Source organism: Oreochromis niloticus, linkage group LG11 (genome assembly GCF_001858045.2).
Source record: "Oreochromis niloticus isolate F11D_XX linkage group LG11, O_niloticus_UMD_NMBU, whole genome shotgun sequence".
In the NCBI taxonomy this organism is placed as follows: Eukaryota; Metazoa; Chordata; class Actinopteri; order Cichliformes; family Cichlidae; genus Oreochromis; species Oreochromis niloticus.
The window spans coordinates 36,114,483-36,136,860 of NC_031976.2; the positions used below are offsets into that span (position 1 = coordinate 36,114,483).

At 38.9% G+C, this 22,378-nt stretch overlaps 2 protein-coding genes across 7 annotated transcripts; one reads left to right on the forward strand and one right to left on the reverse strand.

Moving 5' to 3' along the window:
• Nucleotides 1-525: 525 nt before the first annotated feature.
• On the forward strand, nucleotides 526-5,608 carry gpatch4 (G patch domain containing 4). Of its 2 annotated transcripts, XM_019364971.2 has the most exons (9): nucleotides 532-661; nucleotides 1,709-1,819; nucleotides 2,411-2,489; nucleotides 2,587-2,660; nucleotides 2,751-2,843; nucleotides 3,184-3,294; nucleotides 3,828-3,943; nucleotides 4,120-4,170; nucleotides 4,266-5,261. In XM_019364971.2, exons 2-9 carry the CDS (start codon nucleotides 1,757-1,759, stop codon nucleotides 4,915-4,917), a joined length of 1,239 nt encoding a protein of 412 aa, XP_019220516.1. In that variant the 5' UTR covers nucleotides 532-661; nucleotides 1,709-1,756; the 3' UTR covers nucleotides 4,918-5,261. The 2 variants fall into 2 exon arrangements, with proteins under 2 accessions (XP_005456142.1, XP_019220516.1); XM_005456085.3 differs by lacking the exon at nucleotides 1,709-1,819 and having other exon boundaries at nucleotides 526-661; nucleotides 4,266-5,608.
• On the reverse strand, nucleotides 5,529-13,910 carry LOC102076843 (C-type lectin domain family 4 member D). Of its 5 annotated transcripts, XM_025911658.1 has the most exons (9): nucleotides 13,893-13,910; nucleotides 13,650-13,728; nucleotides 13,220-13,291; nucleotides 12,335-12,409; nucleotides 11,968-12,072; nucleotides 9,130-9,324; nucleotides 8,261-8,415; nucleotides 8,038-8,153; nucleotides 5,529-6,950 (listed from the first exon to the last, which is right to left on the reverse strand). In XM_025911658.1, the coding sequence occupies exons 2-9, from the start codon at nucleotides 13,708-13,710 to the stop codon at nucleotides 6,803-6,805; spliced, it is 927 nt and encodes a 308-aa protein (XP_025767443.1). In that variant the 5' UTR covers nucleotides 13,711-13,728; nucleotides 13,893-13,910; the 3' UTR covers nucleotides 5,529-6,802. The 5 variants fall into 5 exon arrangements, with proteins under 5 accessions (XP_025767443.1, XP_013130509.1, XP_013130508.1 ...); XM_013275055.3 differs by lacking the exon at nucleotides 13,893-13,910 and having other exon boundaries at nucleotides 11,968-12,069; nucleotides 13,650-13,790; XM_013275054.3 differs by lacking the exon at nucleotides 13,893-13,910 and having other exon boundaries at nucleotides 13,650-13,790.
• Between the last annotated feature and the right edge of the window lie 8,468 nt (nucleotides 13,911-22,378).

Genomic DNA, 22,378 nt, shown 5'->3' on the forward strand with positions numbered 1-22,378 from the left:
AACGTTCTCTGCGGCCCTGAGCTCCTCCGGCAGGCTGTTCCACAGACGAGGACCATACCACTGGAAAGCTGCCTCTCCGTGAGTATGTGTCCTGACTTTAGGGACAATCAAAAGGCCAGTACCAGAGGACCTCAGGGTCCGCGAGGGTTCATATGGTAAAAGCAGACCTGAAAGATAAGAAGGCCCAAGACCATTAAGACATTTAAAAACCAATAAAAGAACTTTAAAATCGATCCTGAAACACACGGGGAGCCAATGGTTTGTTTTGGTTCCTTGAATTTATGCACATGGAATTTACAAAAAATAATCAAAAGTTTAAAAAACAAGATTTCAACCACTGATTTATAATCAGAATATATCAGGAAATAGTTTTTGGAGATGTTTTTTACATTTTAGGTGTTAATAAAATTCCGGCCCGGGAACGTGTTTTATTAAACCCCAGGAGCTCTCAGACAAAAATACAAAGAACTGAAGGAGTTTGTTCATTTAAGTTGTTAATAAAGTTATCAGGAAAAAACCCGCCTTCCTTCCGTGACGTGTTTCCGGTGTCATGTCAGCGGTCTGCTGGCACCGCATGTTTACACGCTGATGCTCCTGCACGGTTCCAGTCCTCACGTTTTTCAGTGAAACAGTTCGACTGAAACAAAAAGGTCAAACGGAGGTTTGTGGACTTCTTATTTCTGCTGTGTTGGTTAAGGTTCGTGAAACATTGGTCTAGAAACGGCCGTGAACATCGAAGTGTTTAACGTTAGCTGTTAGCATCAACCCCGCCAGTCCACATTTAAAGAGCGAAGCCGGTTCAGTTGGCATCGCAGGGCAATACGCAGATTTACTAGTTTTGACTTCACTCTTAAACCTACTCAGGTCCTGAGATCTGCTTTAAACAGCTCTGCAGTTACACGGCAGGTTATAAGAGAAGCAGAGTGATTTTATAGGCTAACCCTGCGCGACATGCCGTAACGTCTTGGCTAAAACGATTCCTTTTAAATATATTGGATGTATTAAAAAATTGAAGTCTTTAGATTACCGGTCAGAAACACAAAGTCACGTGACTTTTATTTCTGTTGCACGTTTCAAACCGGAGTTGACTCCAACTGTTCCATCAAATACGTCAATACACCAAGTCGCCAAAAACACAGATAATCAGTGTAATTAAAAGGAAATGAGAAATCACAGCTATTTGAAAAGTAATAAACAATTAAGTAAAATTAAATAAATACATAAGTTAAATCTACAAATAAAAACAAGAACTGACTAACAAAAGCAATAAGAAAATGTTTACTGTGGACAAAAAACATAATCAGACTCTACTAAAAGCTGCTGGTCTTTGTGAGGGACGGTGGATTAGTCAGAACTGAGGGGCAATAATAGAGAAGGACTGGTCTCCTTTAGATTTTAGGGGGATAGATGGGTCTGTATATTCATAACACTGCAACTGTTGTACAGAAAGAACAGTAAACAGGACCCTGTAAAACTCACCAGTCACAATACATACAGGCCAGCACAGGATGAAGCACAGGGCGAGCTTGGATTTTCAAGTCATTATCTTTATTATTCAGACATCAAGGAAAAGTTTCAGAGAGTTTTGCACACACTTACTGAAATTGATCTTAAGTGATCGAATGCACAGATGTGTGTTTGTGACTGATCGGCTCCCTGAGTGCCATTTATTTTTTCACCATTAGCTGAAAATCTTATTTTATTCTAGGAAGTGTGGGAGAGGGACACTGATTAGCAAGTCCTGCACCATCACACCATGGATGCTGTGCTAAGAGCATCCAACCATGATCCTCAGCCCAGCAGGAAATCAACTAGACAAGTTACGCATAAAAGAACACCTCACTTTGTTCTAAGAACACACTCATTCTTTGAATGCTAGTTTTTCTCTTAAGGGTTTCAGTTACTCGGGTGTAACATTTTTTTTATTTATCAAATCCCCAGAAATATCAGGTAAAAGCAAGTTATCAGATTGATCATTTAGATATAAAACCACAGCAACTCTTCCCATTCGGGGGTGGCTGTGGCTCAGGTGGTAGAGCAGATCAGCTACTGATTGGAAGGTTGGTGGTTCCATCCTTGGCTTCCCCAGTCCCATCCTTGGGCAAGATACTAACCCCAAGTTGCCCTCCGATGCGTTCATCGGAGTGTGAATGATTAGTTTGGACTTGTGTTTAGAAGTACAGCTCTGGGAGGGTAGAAAGGCGCTGTATAAGAATCAGTCCATTTACCATTTATGAATCTAAAAGTTCAGAAACAGTTAACGGTCTATAATGTTGTTTATTGATGAGTCTGACACAACATAAGATGTTTGTTTGTGTCCCACACACTGAAAGTAGAATAAGAATAAAAGAAGAAATGTGTTTGACAGAATTGAATGGGTTTGCTGATATTTTACTGTGTCTGCGTGCAGATGGCAGAAGTCGTTCAAGAGAAAAGTCGTGGCTTGAAGTTTGCGGAGCAGCAGCTCCTTCGGCACGGCTGGGAGCAAGGTAGCATACTTTGAGCTTCATTATGCAGACATTAAAGCAGCGGCCGCGAAGGTTTGAGGTCAGGTGCAGGAGTCTGATCAGCGCTTTCTCTCCTCAGGTAAAGGACTGGGACGAGCTGAAAACGGCATATCAGAGGCCATCAAGGTGAAAGTGAAGTGTGACAAAGGAGGAGTAAGTGCTGTTTGTTTTTATACAGCAGACGCTGGTGTTGATGCTAAAACAGGTTTAACCTGAGAGTGCTATTTACATTTCTTCTGCCAGGTTGGCCATAAAGAAGGGGAGCAGTTCACCTTCCACTGGTGGGATCATGTGTTCAATAAAGCCTCCTCCAGCCTGCAGGTGGAGTCTGATCAAGTAAGTCACTCTTTGTTTTTGTTTTGTTTTTTTGTTAGGCGTTTTGCTCGTAGTTATTTTTAAATGTGTTTCATGACGGGGAAAAAGATTCCAGATTGAGGTCGTCCACCTGAGTGCAGCTGTTTTTTTTGCTTTAGCAGCTCAGTGTGAGAATATTTTCTGGACTTTAGAAGCAGTTTGACGTTTCAGAGCACCACCTCTGAGGAGTTGATGGAAGCTGCAACAAGGCCCAGATTCAGTTTAACGTTCACATCACTTTCGTTCACTGATGGCTCCGAGTGGAAGCAGCTGGTTTGTTCAGTTACACAGTGTTAACGTGTTTCCTGGTTTTCTGATGCAGAATGGGATCAAGCTGAAGAAGACTACAGAAGAAGAGGATGGGATGATCTCCAATAAAAAGCCAAGGAAAGCGACACTGGCTAAAGATAAGCTGTATGGATGCTTTGTCAAGGTAATTGTTTGCGTGTCTTTCAGCTGCATGTTCGTTCTTGTTGTACTTACTGCAGTTCAGTCATCAGACTTCATGCACTCATTGACTGGTCAGTGGCGTTACTGAAAATCACCAATTTTGAAACAAAGAGAAATGGCTACAAAAACAACGCCGTGGTCCCCGAATCTGACGAAAAGCCTCGACCTCCACCTTTGTTGTAGCGTTTGTGTGTGATTGCAGAAACTGAGAGGACATGAAGAAAAGTACAAAGAAATGTAAAAATGTTTGCACCCTCAAAAAACTGACCACAACAAAGAGCGGGAACCCAGCTGGCACTGCTTGTAAAACACGGTGGGACATGACCACACAGTAACAGCAAAAGCATAAACGGCGTCAACGACGTTTAGTTCACATCGTAGGCTCTGCCCACAGAAGTCCAAAGCAGGCCTTACAGTGGGACATTACAGCATTTCTGTGCATGACATGGACGCTTATTGTGTTTTTAAATGTAGTTTATTTTGATCACACCAACAAATGCCTGGCTCTTCTTTCAGTCTGCCACGCTGCTGTCGGGTCAGGAGCAGCCAGAGCCGAAGGCGTCCAGCTCGGATGACAGCAGCAGCTCAGACGAGGAGGATGACCAGAGGATGGATCTCTCCAGCACCACCAAGTAAGGCAAATAGACATTCACAGCATCTGATCTCATCAGCAACTGAGACTTGGAATTGTATTTGGACCTTTTATGTGATAACTTCTGTCTTCACTGTATCTTAAATATGTTTACAGCTGAAATGGCGGATTGTTTTAACAGTACCATAAGTGAGGTTTTTCTCTGACTCTCTGCAGGCTTTCTGACACTGATCTTATGAAAGTTTGTGGAGGACGCACAGCTCACAAGTAAGCTGATAAGATTTATAAAATTGAACATGGAAAACACATCAAAGAACTGTAAAAGAGCATAACCCAGTTTTCTGTGCTCCGTTTTTTTTTAGGGGAGCCAGGCACGGCTTGACCATGAGCGCCAAGTTAGCCAGGCTGGAGCAGCAGGAGGCCGAGTTCATGGCCAAGTATGGAAAGAAGAACCAACCAGCTCCTCCTCCAGCCTCCTGTTTAGAGACGCAGGAGGAGACGATGGCAAGCAGAAAAAAGATGAAAATTAATGAGTTGAGTAGTGATGAAGTTTGTGAAACCCCCGAAACAGATGTTCAACCTAAAAAGAAAAAGAAGAAGAAAAAGAATAGCGCTGATCCTGAGGAAAGAACTGATGAGGATTTGATCCATGTAGAAAACTGCGAGGCAGACGATTTGCACAAGAAGAAGAAGAAGAAGCATAAGAAGAAGAACAAAGTGGAGGAGAATGGAGTCGAAGAGACGCATTCACCGGCTGCAGAGAGCGAGGAGGTGACTGCTGAGATGCATGCTGACGAGGGCAAGAAGAAGAAGAAGAAGAAGAAATCCTCTAAACCCCTAAAGGAAAATGAGAGTGACTGTAAGGAGTCTAGCCAATCAAATCACACCGGACTAGAGGAATCAGACGTCACAGAGTCAACAGTGAAGAAAAGGAAAAAGTGCAAAAAGGACAAAACATGTACAGATAAGGAGGCGGCTCCTCCTCTGAAGAGGAAGAAGAAGTCTAAAGACTAGTGTGTGATTAACTGGGAATCTAATTCCATGTCTGAAGACGGCGTGCTTTCCCAGTGTACTCGTCTGTGGTGCTAAACCGGAATCATCAGTCGACCAGCAAACATAAACAGGAAGCACTTTGATCAAATTTACACCCATTTATTCTGGTTACAAGTCCACAAGGCGGGAATGTTAGCATGATCCTTTGACATGACCGGAATAAATGAGTGAAATTGTGGTTAAAAAAAAAAAAATCAGCTGAGGTTTCATGTGAATGCTTCCTGTTTAGCTTTGTTTACTCGATATTAGAGGAACTTGGTGAGTTACAGTCTAAACATGGACTGTAAAGGAATTTTGGATGTTTTCAAAAAACTGGAAAACATCTTTAACTACATCCAGCAGGTGAAGCGCATTACACGCTGTTTAGAGAAGTTGATGATGATTTTTTTTAATGATTGCCTTTATAACATGAAATGTGGCCTAAATAATCCATCACAACCAGACGTGGCTTTTCTAAACTGAGACTAACAGTCATGATAGCTGGAGTCCGTTTACAGCTGTTCTGGGAGGTAAACATGAAATATAAAGAATCTTTACAAGCTCCCTTTGACGGAGACCCCAGCTGCATTGTGTTTTTACAATACTGCTGTAGGCCGTGGAGTATTGTGACACATGCTGGTTTTATATGCAAATTAAATGATCAGACTCTGCAGACTTTTGTACTTTTGATTCTTTTATTGTTTAAAATCATCTTTGTGTAAATAAACATTTTTAACAACAAAGTAAACAAATATACAAAATTGTTGTATCTTTTGTAGGAATTAGAAAATATTCATCTACATAGATCATTTGCAGTTTTAGTCACCTGACAGGTGTGTCAGCATGTACCTGGGACAAGACGCACGCGCTTGTGACAGGTATAAACTTTGCTGGGATTCTTGTTTCCTGAGCCGTAATGTTTGTTAGCTGTAAGCTTTTTTGCAAAGATGATGGAAAATAAAATAGTTTCTACGGGAAAATGCCCCAAACAAGGATTTTTTTTTCCTTAAGTAACCAGGCGTGATTTCTAAAAAGAGATATTACTACTGAGTTTTTCAAATGTTTTTCAGCACCACGAGGTGAGTCGCACGCACTTCCACCGTATTTAAGAGGAAGATGTTTTGAATCATTTTATTAATTAAATATATAATAAAATATATATGTTCAACCTTCATTTTCCTGACTTTCAAACTCAGTGTTGGTTGTGATTTAAATATTTCTTTAAACTGACAGCTCAGTGGGTATTTAAATGCTGAACACAATCCTCATTTCACTATTAATAATAACAAAAGGGTCAGGAGCATTTTTTTTTTTAATATAAAAAAAAATGTTGAGTCGACACTTTGTCACTGTTACGGTGGCCCAGAAAAATCCTTAATGTGTTACTGTATCTGAAATTTCTTCCTAAAACTTGTTGTATGAATCAAAAAGTTAAAAACACAAATATGACTTGAACATCTGGAGTACAGTGACTCTTTCCATCAACAAGGGCTTTAAAACATCTGCATCATGCTGTTATTTTAAATGATTAACAAAACCCAAAAAGTTGAACTTTCAAACCTTTAACCTCCGTCACTTTACATCAGAGACAGATGGAGACAGTGTTGAGGTTGACACAGGATGGAACTTGCAACATGAATTATGTAATAAATACATGCAATGTTGCTCGGTGTAAAAGTACAGTGTTGCATTATTTCTGCCTTTTGGTGACACACACTGGTCTGCTTAAAGTCTTCATAAATAGTTGCAGCAGCTGAAAAACTACAAGTTCTCCATGCTCCATTATAAAGATGAGAAACAAATAATGCAGACAGTATTTGGAGCATGGATGGCAACATGGGAGAGGACACAGAGAACAGCAGCTTAACTAAGTGGACAAAAGCAGGGCGTCTATCTCACAGATGAATTTGTTCTCAAAGACATAGTTTGCTTCGACCCAGCTTTTTGTGGCATTCTTCTCAGGGATGATCAGCACACATGGGCCTGAACTGTCTGACATCTCATTCATCCAGTAACTATAAAAGCAGGACATGAACATCAGCACATGTAAAAACATCCCTTTTTTTTTTATTTCTGCAACTAATTCAAAAAACAAGGTGGCAAAGAAAGAATGAATCTTCATGGTCTTAGTGCTCTAAACTGAAATAAACTGATTTTTGGTTTTTATTTTGTGTAATTGTATTTTGTGAATGGTTTCACTCTCTGCAGCTGAAGTTGTCTTTGCTTTAAAATCTAACTGTAACCCACAGCATTTATGATTTCACTTATTTTAGATTTAAAGTCTCTCTGACTCGCCGTCCTTTCCTCCTCCTCACAGACTGCATCATTCTCAGTTCATGAAATTAAAAACAGACAAACCAAACCAATTTGACTATTATGTATTTCCCGAAGAAAATATACAGGGAAAAGATGCATTATTCCAAAGAATTCTACAAAACTTCAGGTCTCTACTCCCTCTCAAATGAGGGTAGCTGTGTTTTTGAGAGCCCATTTGAAAAGTCCGTTACCCAGAAAACAAACTCAACTAACTCCTTAATCATGGTTTTCTAAAAAGTTGACGTTTTCATTTCATTTTCCCTAAAATGAATTTCCTTAGATTATAAACTGAAGAAATAGAAGACTTCAATGATCAAACAAGCTCCTGTGACAAAGTATTTGCTAACTGTGGGAAGAAAGAGATCTCTTTTAACAGGAAGAGACCTTAAATAGAATTGAGCTTGAGGTGATTTGAGCATCTGACTGAATTGAACGAAATATTAAACGTTTTTATTAGAGCAGTGAGAGCACTCCAAACACACTCTCACACTGCTCGGACTTATCCAAATCACCACCTTGTCAGGAAGGCAATTATCTAGCTAATTAGCTAATTACCTAAATCGAATTCAAAGTTAAGGCGAACAGACAGCATTTCTCTGCTTTGGTTAAATATATATATTGATGTGTCTTATTTGTTTTTTTCATAATGCACCTTCTTTCACTCAAATCACTTTATCCAATATTATTATTATTGGGATATATATCACAATAATATTTATCAAAAGTCATTCGGTGGTTCCCACCACTGAATGACTTTTTTTTTTTTTTTAAAGACGGTGTTCTTACCTCAGAGTGTCATTGTGTCCATCAATCCAGACCCAGTTATTTCCTATCTTCTGTAACCCAATAAAGTATCCGTGGTATTTATCGTAGTAATATGTTATGTGACTACTGAGAAATTCCTGTGGGTCATATCATTAGTCATTCAGTGACATTTATGAATTATGAACAGTTGTGTAAGAAAATATCATGGCTGTAATTGTGTTGTGGTCTTGTTGTTAGAGCTCACCTGCTCTTTGAGATCGTCAATAACAACCAGATCTGCAATTTTGCCTTTGCAATACTTTCGGCTTTCTCCCCAAGTTTTCCAGGGGGAGCGCTCATTGTAAAACAGGTAGCACTTGTCCTTAAATGGGATCCAGCCACTGCGGCATGGCTGGCACTCTGCAACAGGAAAAAAAGCAGATTAGAAACTAGACTCAATGTAGGCTCATTAACAACATTATCAAATTTCCTTACATACAAAAAAACCATTTCTACTTTCCATTTTAAAGCAGCTTTGGTGAGTCTCTCTCTGGAAACAATGAGAACACATAGAGATTCCTTGATTTTGCTAATGTAATTCTTAAGCTTCCCTTAAACTTAATGGACAGATCCTTTGTTTTAGAGAAAGGCAAAAGACAGTGAGGTGCTGATTTGCTTTATTCTTTTTAGTTTGGGAAATATGCATCTATGTGTAATCACGCGTTGGGTGAGCTGTTCATTCCTGGGAATTGAAACATGTGGGACATACTGCCAACTGATGCAAAGGTGTTGAAGGTCAGTTCAAAGGAGAACAGATTCCATGTGAGGTAAAGAGAAAATAAATTGTTGTAAATTTTAGATAATACATAATGGACCTATTTTGTTGTTTATTTAAATGCTGGCTGCTGTGTTTTCCTGGGTTTTGTGACCAGTCCAAATCATCTCTCCCAACTGCACGCTTACTTGTTTCGTTGTTTTCTATTTAAATTTGTCACATAAATTCTACGTTCCCACCTCTTACCCTCATGGGTGTCATGGAGAGTTATCATATTGTTGATCATCTTCAGCTCCTTCTAATAAGTTTTAACATAGGAAGCTTATAAACTTCTGAGGCCAGCGCAGTGGAGCACTCACGTTTATTAGGACAGTAATCATTTACTGGAAAGTTATCAAATTTCAGGATGACTTCCAGTGTCCAGTTGAGATTGTCTCTCTCTCTTCTCAGCTCCTCAGTTTTATTGTCTGAGATTTCCTTCTCCACGGCCAACCGCTGATATTCTGCTGTGAGGTCACGGAGGTTTGCTGCCTGTACGTTCATTAACAAACTCACTGTGAATGAGAGAAGACAGCACAGCGCTCATCATCACAGCCGACCAACGAGTGTTAACATCCAGTCCTAACAGAGAAGCCTTCTCTTCCTTTCTTCATTGTGGGACAAAGCTGAAGACACCAAACACACTAAAACATGGATGTATAGTAAAATGTTGTTTGTTTGTTTTTAAACCACCAGTAGATGGTAATAAATAGTAAAGAGGAAAATTAGCATCACATTAAAATCCAGGCACTCGAGGTACAAAAAGTTTGAGTTACAGTTAATAAAATGCAGTTTTGTATTTTAGTGGGAAAGAGACATTAAAAAAAATATATGGTTCAGGTTATATGGGGAAAAAATTAATTCTGTTTTTTTAAGCCACCATTGTAAACAGCTTTGAAGGTTTTTCCACATACAATGAATATGTAATGAGTACTTTTAACTAACTCATCCACAAATGTAACGGAGTTAAAAAGACATCTGAAAAACATGCACTTACCTGGTCTTAATTATTATTTTAAGTGTGAATTTTATCATTTTTGATCTCACTCTAGCGTTTAGAAGCTTCCGCTCCTCACAGCGCGCGTTTGCACTGTGAGGGTCAGTTCCTTAATGAAAGGCTCTGGCATTTTTATGGTTTCTGGTGTGAATGTTGTTACATAAGTTGTACATGTCGATGTATATAGGTTTATATTGATGTTAGGATGTTACTGTGTAACCGAAACAAAGGCTGGTTGCTGTTAAACAGTGTTTCTGCCGTATTTATGCTCATTGGCAGTAAGCTTTTGTCGGCCCCCTAGTGGTCGCTGCGCATAGCAGGAAATGTGTTTGGATTTACTGTTTTTCTGTGCTTTTTGTGATGTTGTTTTACATTGTAGGAGCTACAATTGCTGGTACCATCAGAAGACACCTGTTGAGTGTGTTTTATGTCTTCTGCAGGTACGTGAGCTTGTTAACAGTCATCTTGTCTGTAAAGCACAAGCAAGTGAAAATGTAATGCGCTACCGTTAATTTGTCCACTAGAGGGAAATGTTTAGCCGGTGATACTCCTGTTATCCTGTTATCTTGTTTTATACGATTGTGAAATGTATTTTTATAAGTCATAAGATTTCTTTTTGTATACAAGTTCAGTGTGACAGACTGTAAAATTGAAGAAATGATTATTTTCCATCTTTTCTTTATTAAAAAGTAGATTGTACGCCTGTCAACACAAGGCGCTCTGTGAGGGAGCTACAATTGCTGGTACCATCAGAAGACACCTGTTGAGTGTGTTTTATGTCTTCTGCAGAATAAACCGTGAACAGCCAACCTTTCTGAGCGTCTGTGATTCATGAAGAACGGAAGCGTTACACAAACAATCGTTAGAATCATGACAGAAGCTAAATAGGAATAAATATGTGTTAGAAATCAACAAGGTTTGCACAGGGAGGAGGATGGGGTGGATGAATTTCAGTTTAGCACAACTGGTTATTTCCTTTTGCACATTAACATGACTGTGACCTCTAAAACTTTAACAGCCTGTTTGCTATTGTAAAAATCAAGGTGATGCTTTTCCAGCCTTACTAAAGAACTTATATTTTATATATTATATTAATTCATATTACATTAATTGAAAGCTAATCACATTTTTGCAGCTAACCAATCCTTTCTTTTTAAATTTGCCACATCACATGATGCCTATAATGTGCTGGAGGATAAAAAAAAAAAACACCTATGGTTGTTTAGGGTGGACATATAGAACCAGAGTAAGCAGAACCATTACTTCCTTCTTTTACTCTTTAATGTCACTGTTGTTACTCACAGCAGCAGGTCGAGCTTTTCATAAAGCTTCACTATGTAACTTCAAGCATAAAAATCATCCCAAATTAGCCAGGTTTCATTTACTCAGGCATAATACTACTACTACTAATAATAATAATAATAATACACCTTTTGTTCATAAAACTTCAGAAATAACATGAAATAACTGAATTTCCTGGAGGAACCCACCCGAGGGATTAATAAAGTTTCAACTAGTCTAATCTAATCTGAAGTTTTACAGTGTTCTGTAAGGTTTTTGTGGACTGCTCAGAAAACAATAACTTAACACTTAAATCACACATCAGATCTTCAAGAAAAATTCAACAATCTTTACTGACATACACCGTGTAATCTGAGTGAAGCAAACTGCATAACAGCCGCCCCTGAACTCAAGATCTTCAACGCTTTGATGTTTGGTTTAAAAACACCAAATATGTGAGCAGTATAACGAACCAACACTAAACAGAGAATTAGAAAATTAGAATTAGAAAATCGATGCACGAAAATATTTTATTTACTTAAAATAAAAATGAAAGCTAGACTTTTGGGAGAACATGAACTAAATGAAATAATAAAGTTTAACTAAAATAAAATGAAAACAGTTTTTTTTTTTTTATTCTTATTTTTTGGTCAATTCGTGACTCAGAAGCTTTCACACAGTGTTGTCTTTGTATTGTAATGTTTTCCCCCGTTAAGGACGCTTCATATTATAATAATTAAGAAAGCTAAACAAACAGTGAAACTAATAAAAACCAGCTGAAACAAGCAAACCCACTCTCTGGAAACATGCAAAAATTCAGAACACAATTAAAATAAAACTAATGAGTAATTAGAGTTTGGTGTGCTGAACTCAGACTTACTGTAGATGATGGCGATGATGCCCGCCAGCAGGAGGACACAAAGTATCTCCAAACACACCAGCAGTAGAGGGAAATGGGAGCATGCAGCTGCTTTGCCTTCTGCTTCTAATGAGAAATTTGACGTCATTATTATGAGAAACTGTCACATGGACTCGTACTGTTGTTTGATGCTGCAGAAAGCTCATTCCTTTGCTAGTATGTTGTCTGTTTTCTCAGGCTTTGTTGTGTTAGATTCTCAGGACCATTGAGGCACCAGACGTTCATGTCAGATGTTGACATAGAGATAAAGTATACATTTGTTCCACTGTTGGTCTAAAACATATTCCTGCTAAATTAATGAAGATGAAAATGGGATCTTATAACTTACCTGGTGCAGCAGAAGGAGCAGCAGGAGGTGCATTAGTTTTTATTTCAGAATAAATGGTTGGGTCCTCGTTTTTTTCTGGAAGACAGAAATAACTAAATGAATGGCCTCACAGCGATGAGTTTGACTACAACACAACCCACAGAATTACAAAATGTGCAGTCATGTGCACATCATTGATCTCTTAGGTCGCTCTATGTTCTCCTTTCCTTCTCCTTCCCCTCACACACCACACTGCAAAATCACCAGTGTTAAATTAACACAGTGAGTGCTAAACTTAACACTAGAATAGTATCTAAATGTGTTCACTCTTTTGACTGTTAAATGAACACTTTTGAAAGCGAACCACTACGTCCGTTAGGTTAGCCTTCACCCGTTTGTAGGTAGAAGTCTGACGGGATCTGTTCTAACAAAACATAGTATTTTATTCTAACTTCTTCTATTCCATTGTTTTTCTTAATTTTTGCTGCTTGTAACTTTGCACTGTCCACTTTCTGCCGTAACCCAAGAAATATCCCACGTGAGGACTAATAAAGGTTTATCTTATCCTATCTTATCTCTTATACTATGCCAACCACTTGGTTATGGCGTTCCATGTATGCCCTGCCTGCTAGCATCTTGCACCCTGCTGTTATGTGCTGGATTGTTTCAGGGGCATCTTTACACAGCCTGGTCTTGCCTGGTGTGACGACCCCAGCCTCTGTGAATCTTGTACTACTCAAGACTTGCCTGAGTCTCTGCAGGTATTTGGTGGTTGCAGCTTATTAATATGAGAAACATTTCAACATTTCTGCTTTACTTGTGTTGGTTTGTTTTCTCAGGCTGTGTCGTTGTCAAAGACAGAAAGGTAAAGCATGAATTTGCTTTGCTGTGAATGTTGTAACTTACCAGGTGCAGCAGACGGACCAGCAGGCACTTTAGTTTTAACTTCAGAATAAATGGTTGAGTCCTTGTTTTTTTCTAGAAGACACAAATGACTGAATGCATGGATTCATACCAGCGACTCTGACATTTGTGCCATGTGCTATTTTTCAAACTAGCTTTATCACATCATTTGTGATAAAGTCAAACAATGTGATAAACTCAAAAGATAGGTCTGAGCTCATGACTTGGTGTATTAAAATAGAAATGTTGTGCTTTGCAGTGATGTTCATGTCTCAGCAGTTAATTGAAAAAGCTTTTGGTTGTTCTGAGAGAAAGAACATGACGTGAAAAGAGCAGCGTTCTTTCATCAGGGAACTTCACATAGATGTAAACAGTCAGACTTATCAGTGAGTAATCTTCATTCATTTTTGAATGAAGGAGGAGAGTAACCTACCTTTTTGAGGTGAAGCACCAGTTTTGAAAACCATCGTGGAATAATTGACTTCTTCTTCCATCTTTAAAAGCCAAGTTGCCTTCAGTGCAATGAAAATTAAAACTGCCCTTAACAGGAACGGACTCTGCTGTTTACAGAATGTTACCGACAAACCCCACCCACCCACCCTCCCTCCCACACACACACACACACACACACCAAAAAACAATATGAGATCCCAGCAGTAACTGGCACAGAACAAACCTGCAGTTCCTCTTACTCCTCGGTGTGAACATACACGACTGATCTCAGTAGTATGTTGCTTCCGTAACACACCGTTACGCTAAGAGCAGTTAACACATTTGGGGTTTAACCCAACAAACCAACCTGTCACATATGGTGCAACAGCCACGTTGTTTCTTAACTGATGATCGATGCCGTTGTGAGAAATCGTGTTAGGTGAAAATGCTGTGATGAAAAATGTCTGTCACAGTACGAAAAAGGAAGAGGCGAATGATCGCAATTTTTGCAACTCGTCTGGCCCAAGGACCAGTGAGACTCTGCAGTGGTGAGGTCTCTGTCATCACTGCACCTCATAAAGAAATATTAATCAAACCTTCGCACAGGGATCACTGTTATTCAGTTCACACTATTTAGCTAAGTCACATTCCTCATGTTGATCAAGTCTGCATACACAAAATGATGACAAAAGAACTCCATGAAATACTAAATGATGTGATAACTTGTAGACGGGGATGATCCTGTGGGTCATGACCATGCAGGGAGTGGTCCTGTTGGAGGACGGTGCGGCTGTGGGCTGCCTGTTTTAATGCTTTTTTGCTCTTGTGGAATTACAGGGATTATTTTACATAACCATCATCTTATCATTGCATTAATTATCATTTCATCGAAGTGTTTATTGAAGCTGCTGGCATTATGTTATAATTTATATTATAGGGGTTATCATAATCAAATATTAACATGTTTATTACAGGTGCAGTTATAACTACTTTAAAATGATTGAGTTAAATATATATGTATCATAACTCATATGCTGAGTATATTGGTATAGTAAAATAGTAGCTGAGCAAAGGCCTGAATGTATTCAGCTTCTTGTGGTATTTGAGTTTGCTTAGTTACAGGTGACGGAAGGATGTCCAGTCCATGGTGACCTCAAAGGCCTTAGGTCATCACTATATTCGGAAGAGTATGCCACAAGGAGGAACCTCTGTGTTTGCATTTAATTCTTAAAATACATGAATGTTCTGTACATGCAAATTATGTGCTTGTAAACGCAAGAAGGGGCGTTACAATACCCTGATGTTATAAAAGCAATCTAGAGTGTATTTTGGGTAGAGATGTACAACTGTTTTGCAGTTTGCACCTCTCCACGCTGCGTGCATTCATTAAAATCAATTGTTTGATTGACCTCTTCTGGACCATCATTGTTTTACTCTCATCCTCAATTTCGGACCCATAACATTTGGTGCATTGGCCGAGGGTTGAGGGAGAGAAGGTGGAGGTTGAGACCGAGAGGGTCCAAGGCGCTCAAACAGGCAGACACGAGTCAGTGGTCGAAGTGAGTGGACATAAGCCGGCTTATTCAAAGGTAAGGCACTACCTGTTGAATTATTTCCAAACAGTGCTGAATTGGTTCTGACAAAATTGAAAGTCTACTCACTGAAAATTACTGGCAAAGGTCTGTTTTGATTTTGGTGAAAATCTCATGAGAATTGAAGTTGAAGTAATGATAATGTAAGGTTAAGTGACAGTACTGATTAAAGGAAAAGCAGTTGGACTGCTACGAGGATTTAAATGCAGTTGGACTGCTAAGGAAAGAGAATTTAAAGTAGTTGGACTACTGAATTTAGGATATAGGTCATTTGAAATCTGTATATGGTCATACAGTTATAATTGAATAGAAAGCTGGGCTTGGACATCAATAAAGTTGGTTTGGTGGTTTCATAGGATGTCTTTAAAAAACATAATTAAATTAATGTAGAACGGAACTGTGGGATGTTCCAGGAAGTGCATTTCTCGGAGGTGACGCTCCAAACTTCTTGAGGACGCTCAGGATTTTCCGTTGGACGGGATAGTCCGATTGGCGATCGTGGAGTACTTGGGAAACTCCAAAATAGCTAGTGGTTGGACCACTTTACCGTTTGGAACGGTTCATGCACTTTTTTGGGCAGTAAAGCTTGGAGCTTGGGCGTTGGACGCTTTTAAATTTACTTAGGATATTTAGGGATTAGAGCAGATACAGTTTGGAACTGAGACTGTCATTGATTATCAAAAACTTGGAGTTTGTCCCTTGGAGGGTTAATTCAAATTTTGTCTAAATTATGTAGGTTGTGCAATTTAAGGCCTTGTAAATATTATTTAATTTATCAGACGTCTCTGTGTTATAATTTCTATGTTTGTATATAGGCTCTGTCTGCCACGGGCACTGCAGCAGGCTGTTTATTTTGAGAGTGTGTCTGTGTTTATGTAAATTAGATGCCTGCGACTTATTTAGACTGACATTTCCTGTTTACTAATGAGTAACTAATGACTGACTGCAGAGACTGGGTTAAGGACGACTTATATTGGTGTTTTAAGGGAAGAATTGTTTTTATTTCTACTTTGTTGGCATTACGGTTGTTAATTATGATGACTACTTTATGATACATGTAGAATTGGAGTATGGGTTTTGCTTTACACGTCCTTGAACGACGTAATACTTGTTGAGAGTAATAGGACTCATGTTTTATTGACTCTTTGTAATCACACCGTGTTTTTTGACCAACATTTTATAACAGTTTGTGTAAATACACATGTTGGATTCAGGGTATTGTGTAATGATTGTGTGACTGATGCTACAAAACTGACCTGAAGAATGGTGATGTGTGTGGAGAAGCGGGGTGTGAGACGATGAGAGGTTTCAGTTTTCTTTTTCTTTTTTCTTTTGACTTGCTCTTTCTGATTATGAAAGGCATGTCCAAAATACTCGTATGAAAGCGTATTTTGTGTGATTTTAACTGTGTGAATGCTGTCAGTATTTGATTTGAGTGACTGGGTGATTTGTCTGAGTAAGTGAAAAGGGGAAGTCTGAGAGAGAGAAAGGCAGTGCGTGTGAGACGATTTATGGCGTCTGAAAGAGGTTAGAGCATTTAAAAGGTGTGTATGGAATAAAGGAGTGTGAAATATATTTCTTGTGTGATGAAAAGTAGGATGTGCTAAAGTTTGAAAGTGTTTTTAATTCAAGAAAACAAAAAAACAAAGGAGTTAGATTAGTTTGAGGAACAGGAAATATTGCTCTATGTACCGGGGCTGCAGCGACAGGAAATAGTGAACAGGAACTGTGCATGCCCATATATGGGAACTGAGTGTGTACAGAAAGAACACAGAGAGAGAGATTTAACTCTAGGCACATGAAGCAAATGAAGCCTTTAAGAAAAAATGAATATAATACTAATTATATGGTTTAGTGTGTCAATACAGGTGGGCGTCTTTCAACTTTGCAACCTTGAGTTCAGCAGCAGAAAAGTAGATTAAAAGAATTGGGAGAATAAGCCAGTTTTTGGCTCGAAATTGTGCGGCTGGATCTCTCACTTTGTCCCTGAAGCGGAGAAGAAGTTCAAAGGACAGTTAATCGCCTGATGAAGACCGATAGAACATCGTGGACTTGAATACAGCAGGCAAACGACAGTGCCACTGATCCATTAACACTGATGACGACTGACGACCAGCAGCAGCATGTAAGAGTAATGCAAGATGTACTGTGAAAATACAGGCTGGGCAGTTGAACAGTGGGATAAAGAATTGTGGAAGAGCACTGGACATTGAGTGATATTTTGCCATGCTGGGATTTAATCTGAAAGAAAGACTGTAAAGAAACAGAGAAGAAGACAACAGCTGAGTTGAGACTGTGTTTGCGGGAGCTTTGAAGCCCGAACAGGACATTGTGCAGAGAGGACCAGTGAGAGATGAAGCTGGACGAGTTTGACTGCGAGAAGATAGGAGATGATTGGATTGAAAATTGAAACCTGAACTCATGAATCGTTTAGGGATGTCCACCATAGCATAACAAAGAGGTAAACATTAGAAAAGGTAAGAATAATGAAAGAAATAATTGTCATTACTTTAATGAATAGAAACACACATACAAATTGTTACATGTGAGATTATTTTTGAAATGAATCAGAAGTGAGATAGTTTGAATCTAGAGCTCAGTGAAAAGATGCATAAATTAACTATGAATACATGAAAATGCAATGAATACATAAGGATGCAATGAAGAAAACAGCTTACACTGCATTTACATGACCACATAAAATGCAGGGAAGAACACGCTTACATGCATGGCATAATTGGTGTTTCTGACCAGAGACAGAGAAATGGGTTATTTAACCACTGGTGATAATAATGAAAATGTCTTAGTTTTGTTATTTTCAGGAGTAAAGCAGACTTGGACCGGCTCTCCACAGCAGCAGTCGGAAGAAAGTTAGAGGTTAACATCTATGGATAAGTTAAGGCAAGTTTCTGGTTGAATTGTTCACAGCATGATGTGTCCAGGAACCTGAAAAGCAAGCCCCAGCTCCTGGCTGAAGACCAGGAGGGCGGTAATTTAAGGTGGGAAATCAAAATGTGGGTTAGTAACTCGGGGAAAAAGAAAACTGACTGCTTAACTGGAGAGTTGGGAAGAAGTCTGGGAGACTGTGAAGTCATAGATGCAAAATAACATATACCCATACACACACAAACAGAAAATGCATTAACCTTATAAAGACAAGCTCCTGAAGCTTAATGAACAGATATTGATTAAAAACCTGGCTAAGAACATAAGCATATGCAATGAAGATCTGCTTGCTGCTTGTATGAGTGAGAGAATGGTGTGAATGGTTCATAAAATAGATGGAAAAACAAAAGAAAAGTGTCTATAAGAGTGACTCAGGAGTGCTCTTGCACTGAGTGATCAAAACAAGTGATTAGTATAGAAAGAAAATGAAAATAATTCAATAATGTGATAAAGTTTAAACATGTATTTCTTTTGCCAAGTTAAATTGTTGAGATATGGCTGAGTATGCAAAAGTTTGAGAGCTCGTGTGAATGTGGACAGAGGAGCTTGCTGTGTGTGTGTGATTGAGGCCTTAAAGGAGGGGTAGATTGTTCAGAGGTGCAAATTTGATTAGGAGGTTTATAAATTAGTGTTGACACATTGTTGTAAGATCTTAGGCTGAATCTGAGTATGGTAAAGTGCCTAACCGGGGTTATTGTTGTGTACGAAACGGTGCAGCTTTTGGCGAGGTTTTCAGTGTGTCGAACGGGTGAAATTTCAGATTGTTGAAGATTTTTGAGGTTGTTGTTTTATTTTTAATAGAGGGAGTTTTGATAAACATGGACATGTCTATAAGGGCCCATAGTTTCTATAACAGTGCACTTAGAAAAAACCTGTCAGGTGATTTTGTTTTGTGTTTTGATGAGCTAATAATCAGCTCTCTTTTTTCTCATTTTTGTTGTAAGCAGGCCTGCAAAAGAGTGGATAACAGCGCTGACAAAGTAAAAGGATTGCCGCGAGCCAATCCAGTCTAAAAGCAGAAAGAACTATTTTCTTAAAAACAAAGTAAAACAAATAAATGAGTTGATGTTGCTGAGAGTGAAGACTGAATATTTGCGAGATAGTCTCCACTGTCAGCAATACCTGATGGTAATGCGTGTGAGTGAATGTGTGTAAATGGATGGTGACTGGACGGACCAGGCAGACCATAGGTTGGACCGACTGGACACTGACAAAAGACTGGACTAAGGTTGGACACATGACTGATAATTGTTCTGTTTTAACTTTTCTGTTATAACACAGGTTGGATCATAAGTGGAAAACTGAGTATAAAAGGTGATGTTCTGGTTAACACACAGGTTTTTGTTTCTAGGACGTTTCAAGGATGCAGGCTGTGGATGGAGCCAAGAAAAGATTTGACATGATGATTAATTTGATTTCATTCCTTAAATATAGGTTTGAAGCTCCGGAGCATGTATGCCTAATATGATAGGACTAACCTTTTTCTTTTAATTTCCTAAGCTTGAGTGAAGGATTTTGAGTTTGTAACACATGAGATGTGTCACAAAAAGGGGGGTGTTAATATATGCGATTAGCTACATGAAAGGTGCTCTTTTAGGGTTACTAAGCAAATGTCTACGTGACCTTTCTGAGTTCTGAGAATAACTCTGTTAAGTTGACAGGAAACACGTCGAGACAGCAATATAGGGCAAATATGTTTGAGCTGGTAATTAAATGTGGGGCTTGAAAAGAGGAAGCAAATTTGGTACAGGACGTACTTGAGATGATCAGACGAGAGAAAGGAGAAGAACAGAGCACAAATACACCGAGTTGTTTATATTACAAAGAAGATCAAAAGCTTGTTAGACACAGGTTATAATGGAAGCATAAAAGGGATGAGAGGAACTTTACATAACATAGAAATCCTGCAACAATTCGTAAATTGCCCAAACACAGTGTTCAGACCGGATATGCGCTACCCGTTAAAGGGGGCGAAGAAATCAGGCCTAAGTTTGAAAAATGAAATGGGTTAACTCGATAGAGGATGTTTCCAAAGGTAGAGAAAATAATGTAGGACCTTTTACCAGGAGAAAGCTAACTGTATCTTTTACACTTTACAGTGTGCATTGAGGGAAGTCAGGAATAGTTTAAATTAGGATTGAAAAAAATTAAACTAGGTGAAAAGGGGGTGTAGCAAGTAGATATAGGGCAGTTCACAGCCTGGCGAAAACGCAAGGTGCTGTCACACAGCTTAAGTTATTTGGTTGATTTATTTTATGACAAAATAATAACAAATGAAGAACAATACAGAATCCAAATCTGAACCAAAGAACAAAATAGTGAAATGTGGATTATTGGGTTTTTCTCTGTATATATGAAGTATTTGTAATGTGTATCTGCTAATGAAGGCTTGTAGAGGCCAGTTTATACTCACAAACGAGTGCTCAGCCAGACTGAAAAACAGGAAGCTTTAGTGCACAAGGCATATTAATAAATATAGACACAAAAAGAGGAACTCCCCATATAAACAACGTTCAAAAATGTGTGAAGTATAAAGTACCGAAATAACACTATATAAGTCACAGTTGATGATTCTAATGTTAAAGAGCTCTTGTAACTGGCGTCTGAGCTGTGCAGAGGTCTCCCTTAAGACAGGTACTTATGTAGGTTAGCATGAGGTTGAGTTAATTTTATACACAATGCATAACTGTGCTTGTTTAGAGTTGATGTTCTATCCAAGAGGGTTTTAAGCTTCACTGGTGAGAGTGTCCAGGTGATACATGTTGAGGGATGATGAGAACATAGCAGGTGAATTGCATGCACGCTTACAAACACACATGATTTAAATATAGGCCAGGCCAAAGGCCTGGACTTGATGCAGCTTTCAACTTTACAGCTCCTAACTTGCAGGAATGGCGGGGAGTGTAATGAATGAATGCAAAACATGCTTACAGACACAATCATGACAGGGGTTTATTTTACAGGGTAAAGGTGGACCACAGGTTGCTTTGTTTCTGCTTAGCAACTACTGAGGTAAATGGTGTTAAAGATAAATATGCAATAAGTGAACAGGAAATGTGTAAGGGTGAGCCGGGTGAAACAAAATGTTGTAGATAATGGAAACTTGTCTAACGGGCATTAACAGTAACCTTTGCATGTTATGTATATGCTTGAGGCCAAAAGAGGCGTAAATCCAGATAGAAAACTTTGAAGTGTGCTTTTTAGCGGAGATTTAGGCTGACATGGGGATGGTGTGCATTTTACTTGGGTTGTGTTTAATAAGACTAAAAGCGTTGCTCACACACATAAAGAGTATTGAGATTAAATAAAGTTAATATAATGGATAGAGCCCAGAACATGATAATATATAAGTGAAATCAAATGCAATGTGTGATTTCACTTTTATTGGGAAAATAATTAGCCAAGAAATGTGTATTGAACTCTCCACATACTTTGAAACTGCGCAACTCTGAGTGGGCAATGTAATGAAGCAACTGTTACATATTTGCATTAAACTAGCCAACATAGACTCACCACCACATGATGTTGCCCTGCAGCGGGGGCAGAAAATCATTTGCAAACCAGGGATCTTAGGTTGATTATTATATTCTTACTTATGTACACACACACACACACAGAAGGGAAAAATTTCAAAACAAAACAAAAAACAACTTCGCTTAACCTGTCAAGCACAGGAGTAAAATAAAAATCTCTTTGGGCTCGGTTAAAATTTTTTAGTAAAAGTGTAAAAGGCCAAACCTAGGAAGGTCGGCAAACAGGAAAGTTCCTTGAGTATCAGGAGTTAATAGTCAGGAAACATTCTTCACTTTAACGCCTTTTTTTTCTGAAAAACCACTGACTCATAGATGCAGACAGACATACAAGTGCACATACATCCAGATGTGCATTTAGACATTAAAAGTGTAGAGACATGTACACACAGATTGGCAAACCGGTACAGAGTCTAGCTGAAGAGCTTAACAAAGTAGACGTGGCAGTAGGGTTTGTGATTTGGCCTGATATGATATTGGGAACCAACTTTGAATAATGACAGGAACCTGAGATGAACACAGTAAGTTAGTAAGGTGTAGCAGAGAAAGGTTGTTTGTTTTCTATCCCTTACAGGAGAAGATTTCCACTAGAGAAGGACCCAGAAAAGGAGCAGAGACCACTTAAGCATGAAGTGTTTTCAAGTGGGAGCTGGTGTTTTATT

What these genes read in the sequence shown, in the direction of transcription:
- gpatch4 (XM_019364971.2), top strand. Translation starts at nt 1,757, where the DNA reads ATGGATGCTGTGCTAAGAGCATCCAACCATGATCCTCAGCCCAGCAGG. An exon ending in TGCAGGTGGAGTCTGATCAA is followed by an intron (nt 2,844 to 3,183) that starts GTAAGTCACTCT and finishes TTTCTGATGCAG; the next exon opens with AATGGGATCAAGCTGAAGAA. An exon ending in GGAGGACGCACAGCTCACAA is followed by an intron (nt 4,171 to 4,265) that starts GTAAGCTGATAA and finishes GTTTTTTTTTAG; the next exon opens with GGGAGCCAGGCACGGCTTGA.
- LOC102076843 (XM_025911658.1), bottom strand. Translation starts at nt 13,710, where the DNA reads ATGGAAGAAGAAGTCAATTATTCCACGATGGTTTTCAAAACTGGTGCT. An exon ending in TGCTCCTTCTGCTGCACCAG is followed by an intron (nt 12,073 to 12,334) that starts GTAAGTTATAAG and finishes ATTTCTCATTAG; the next exon opens with AAGCAGAAGGCAAAGCAGCT. An exon ending in TTGACGATCTCAAAGAGCAG is followed by an intron (nt 8,154 to 8,260) that starts GTGAGCTCTAAC and finishes TATGACCCACAG; the next exon opens with GAATTTCTCAGTAGTCACAT.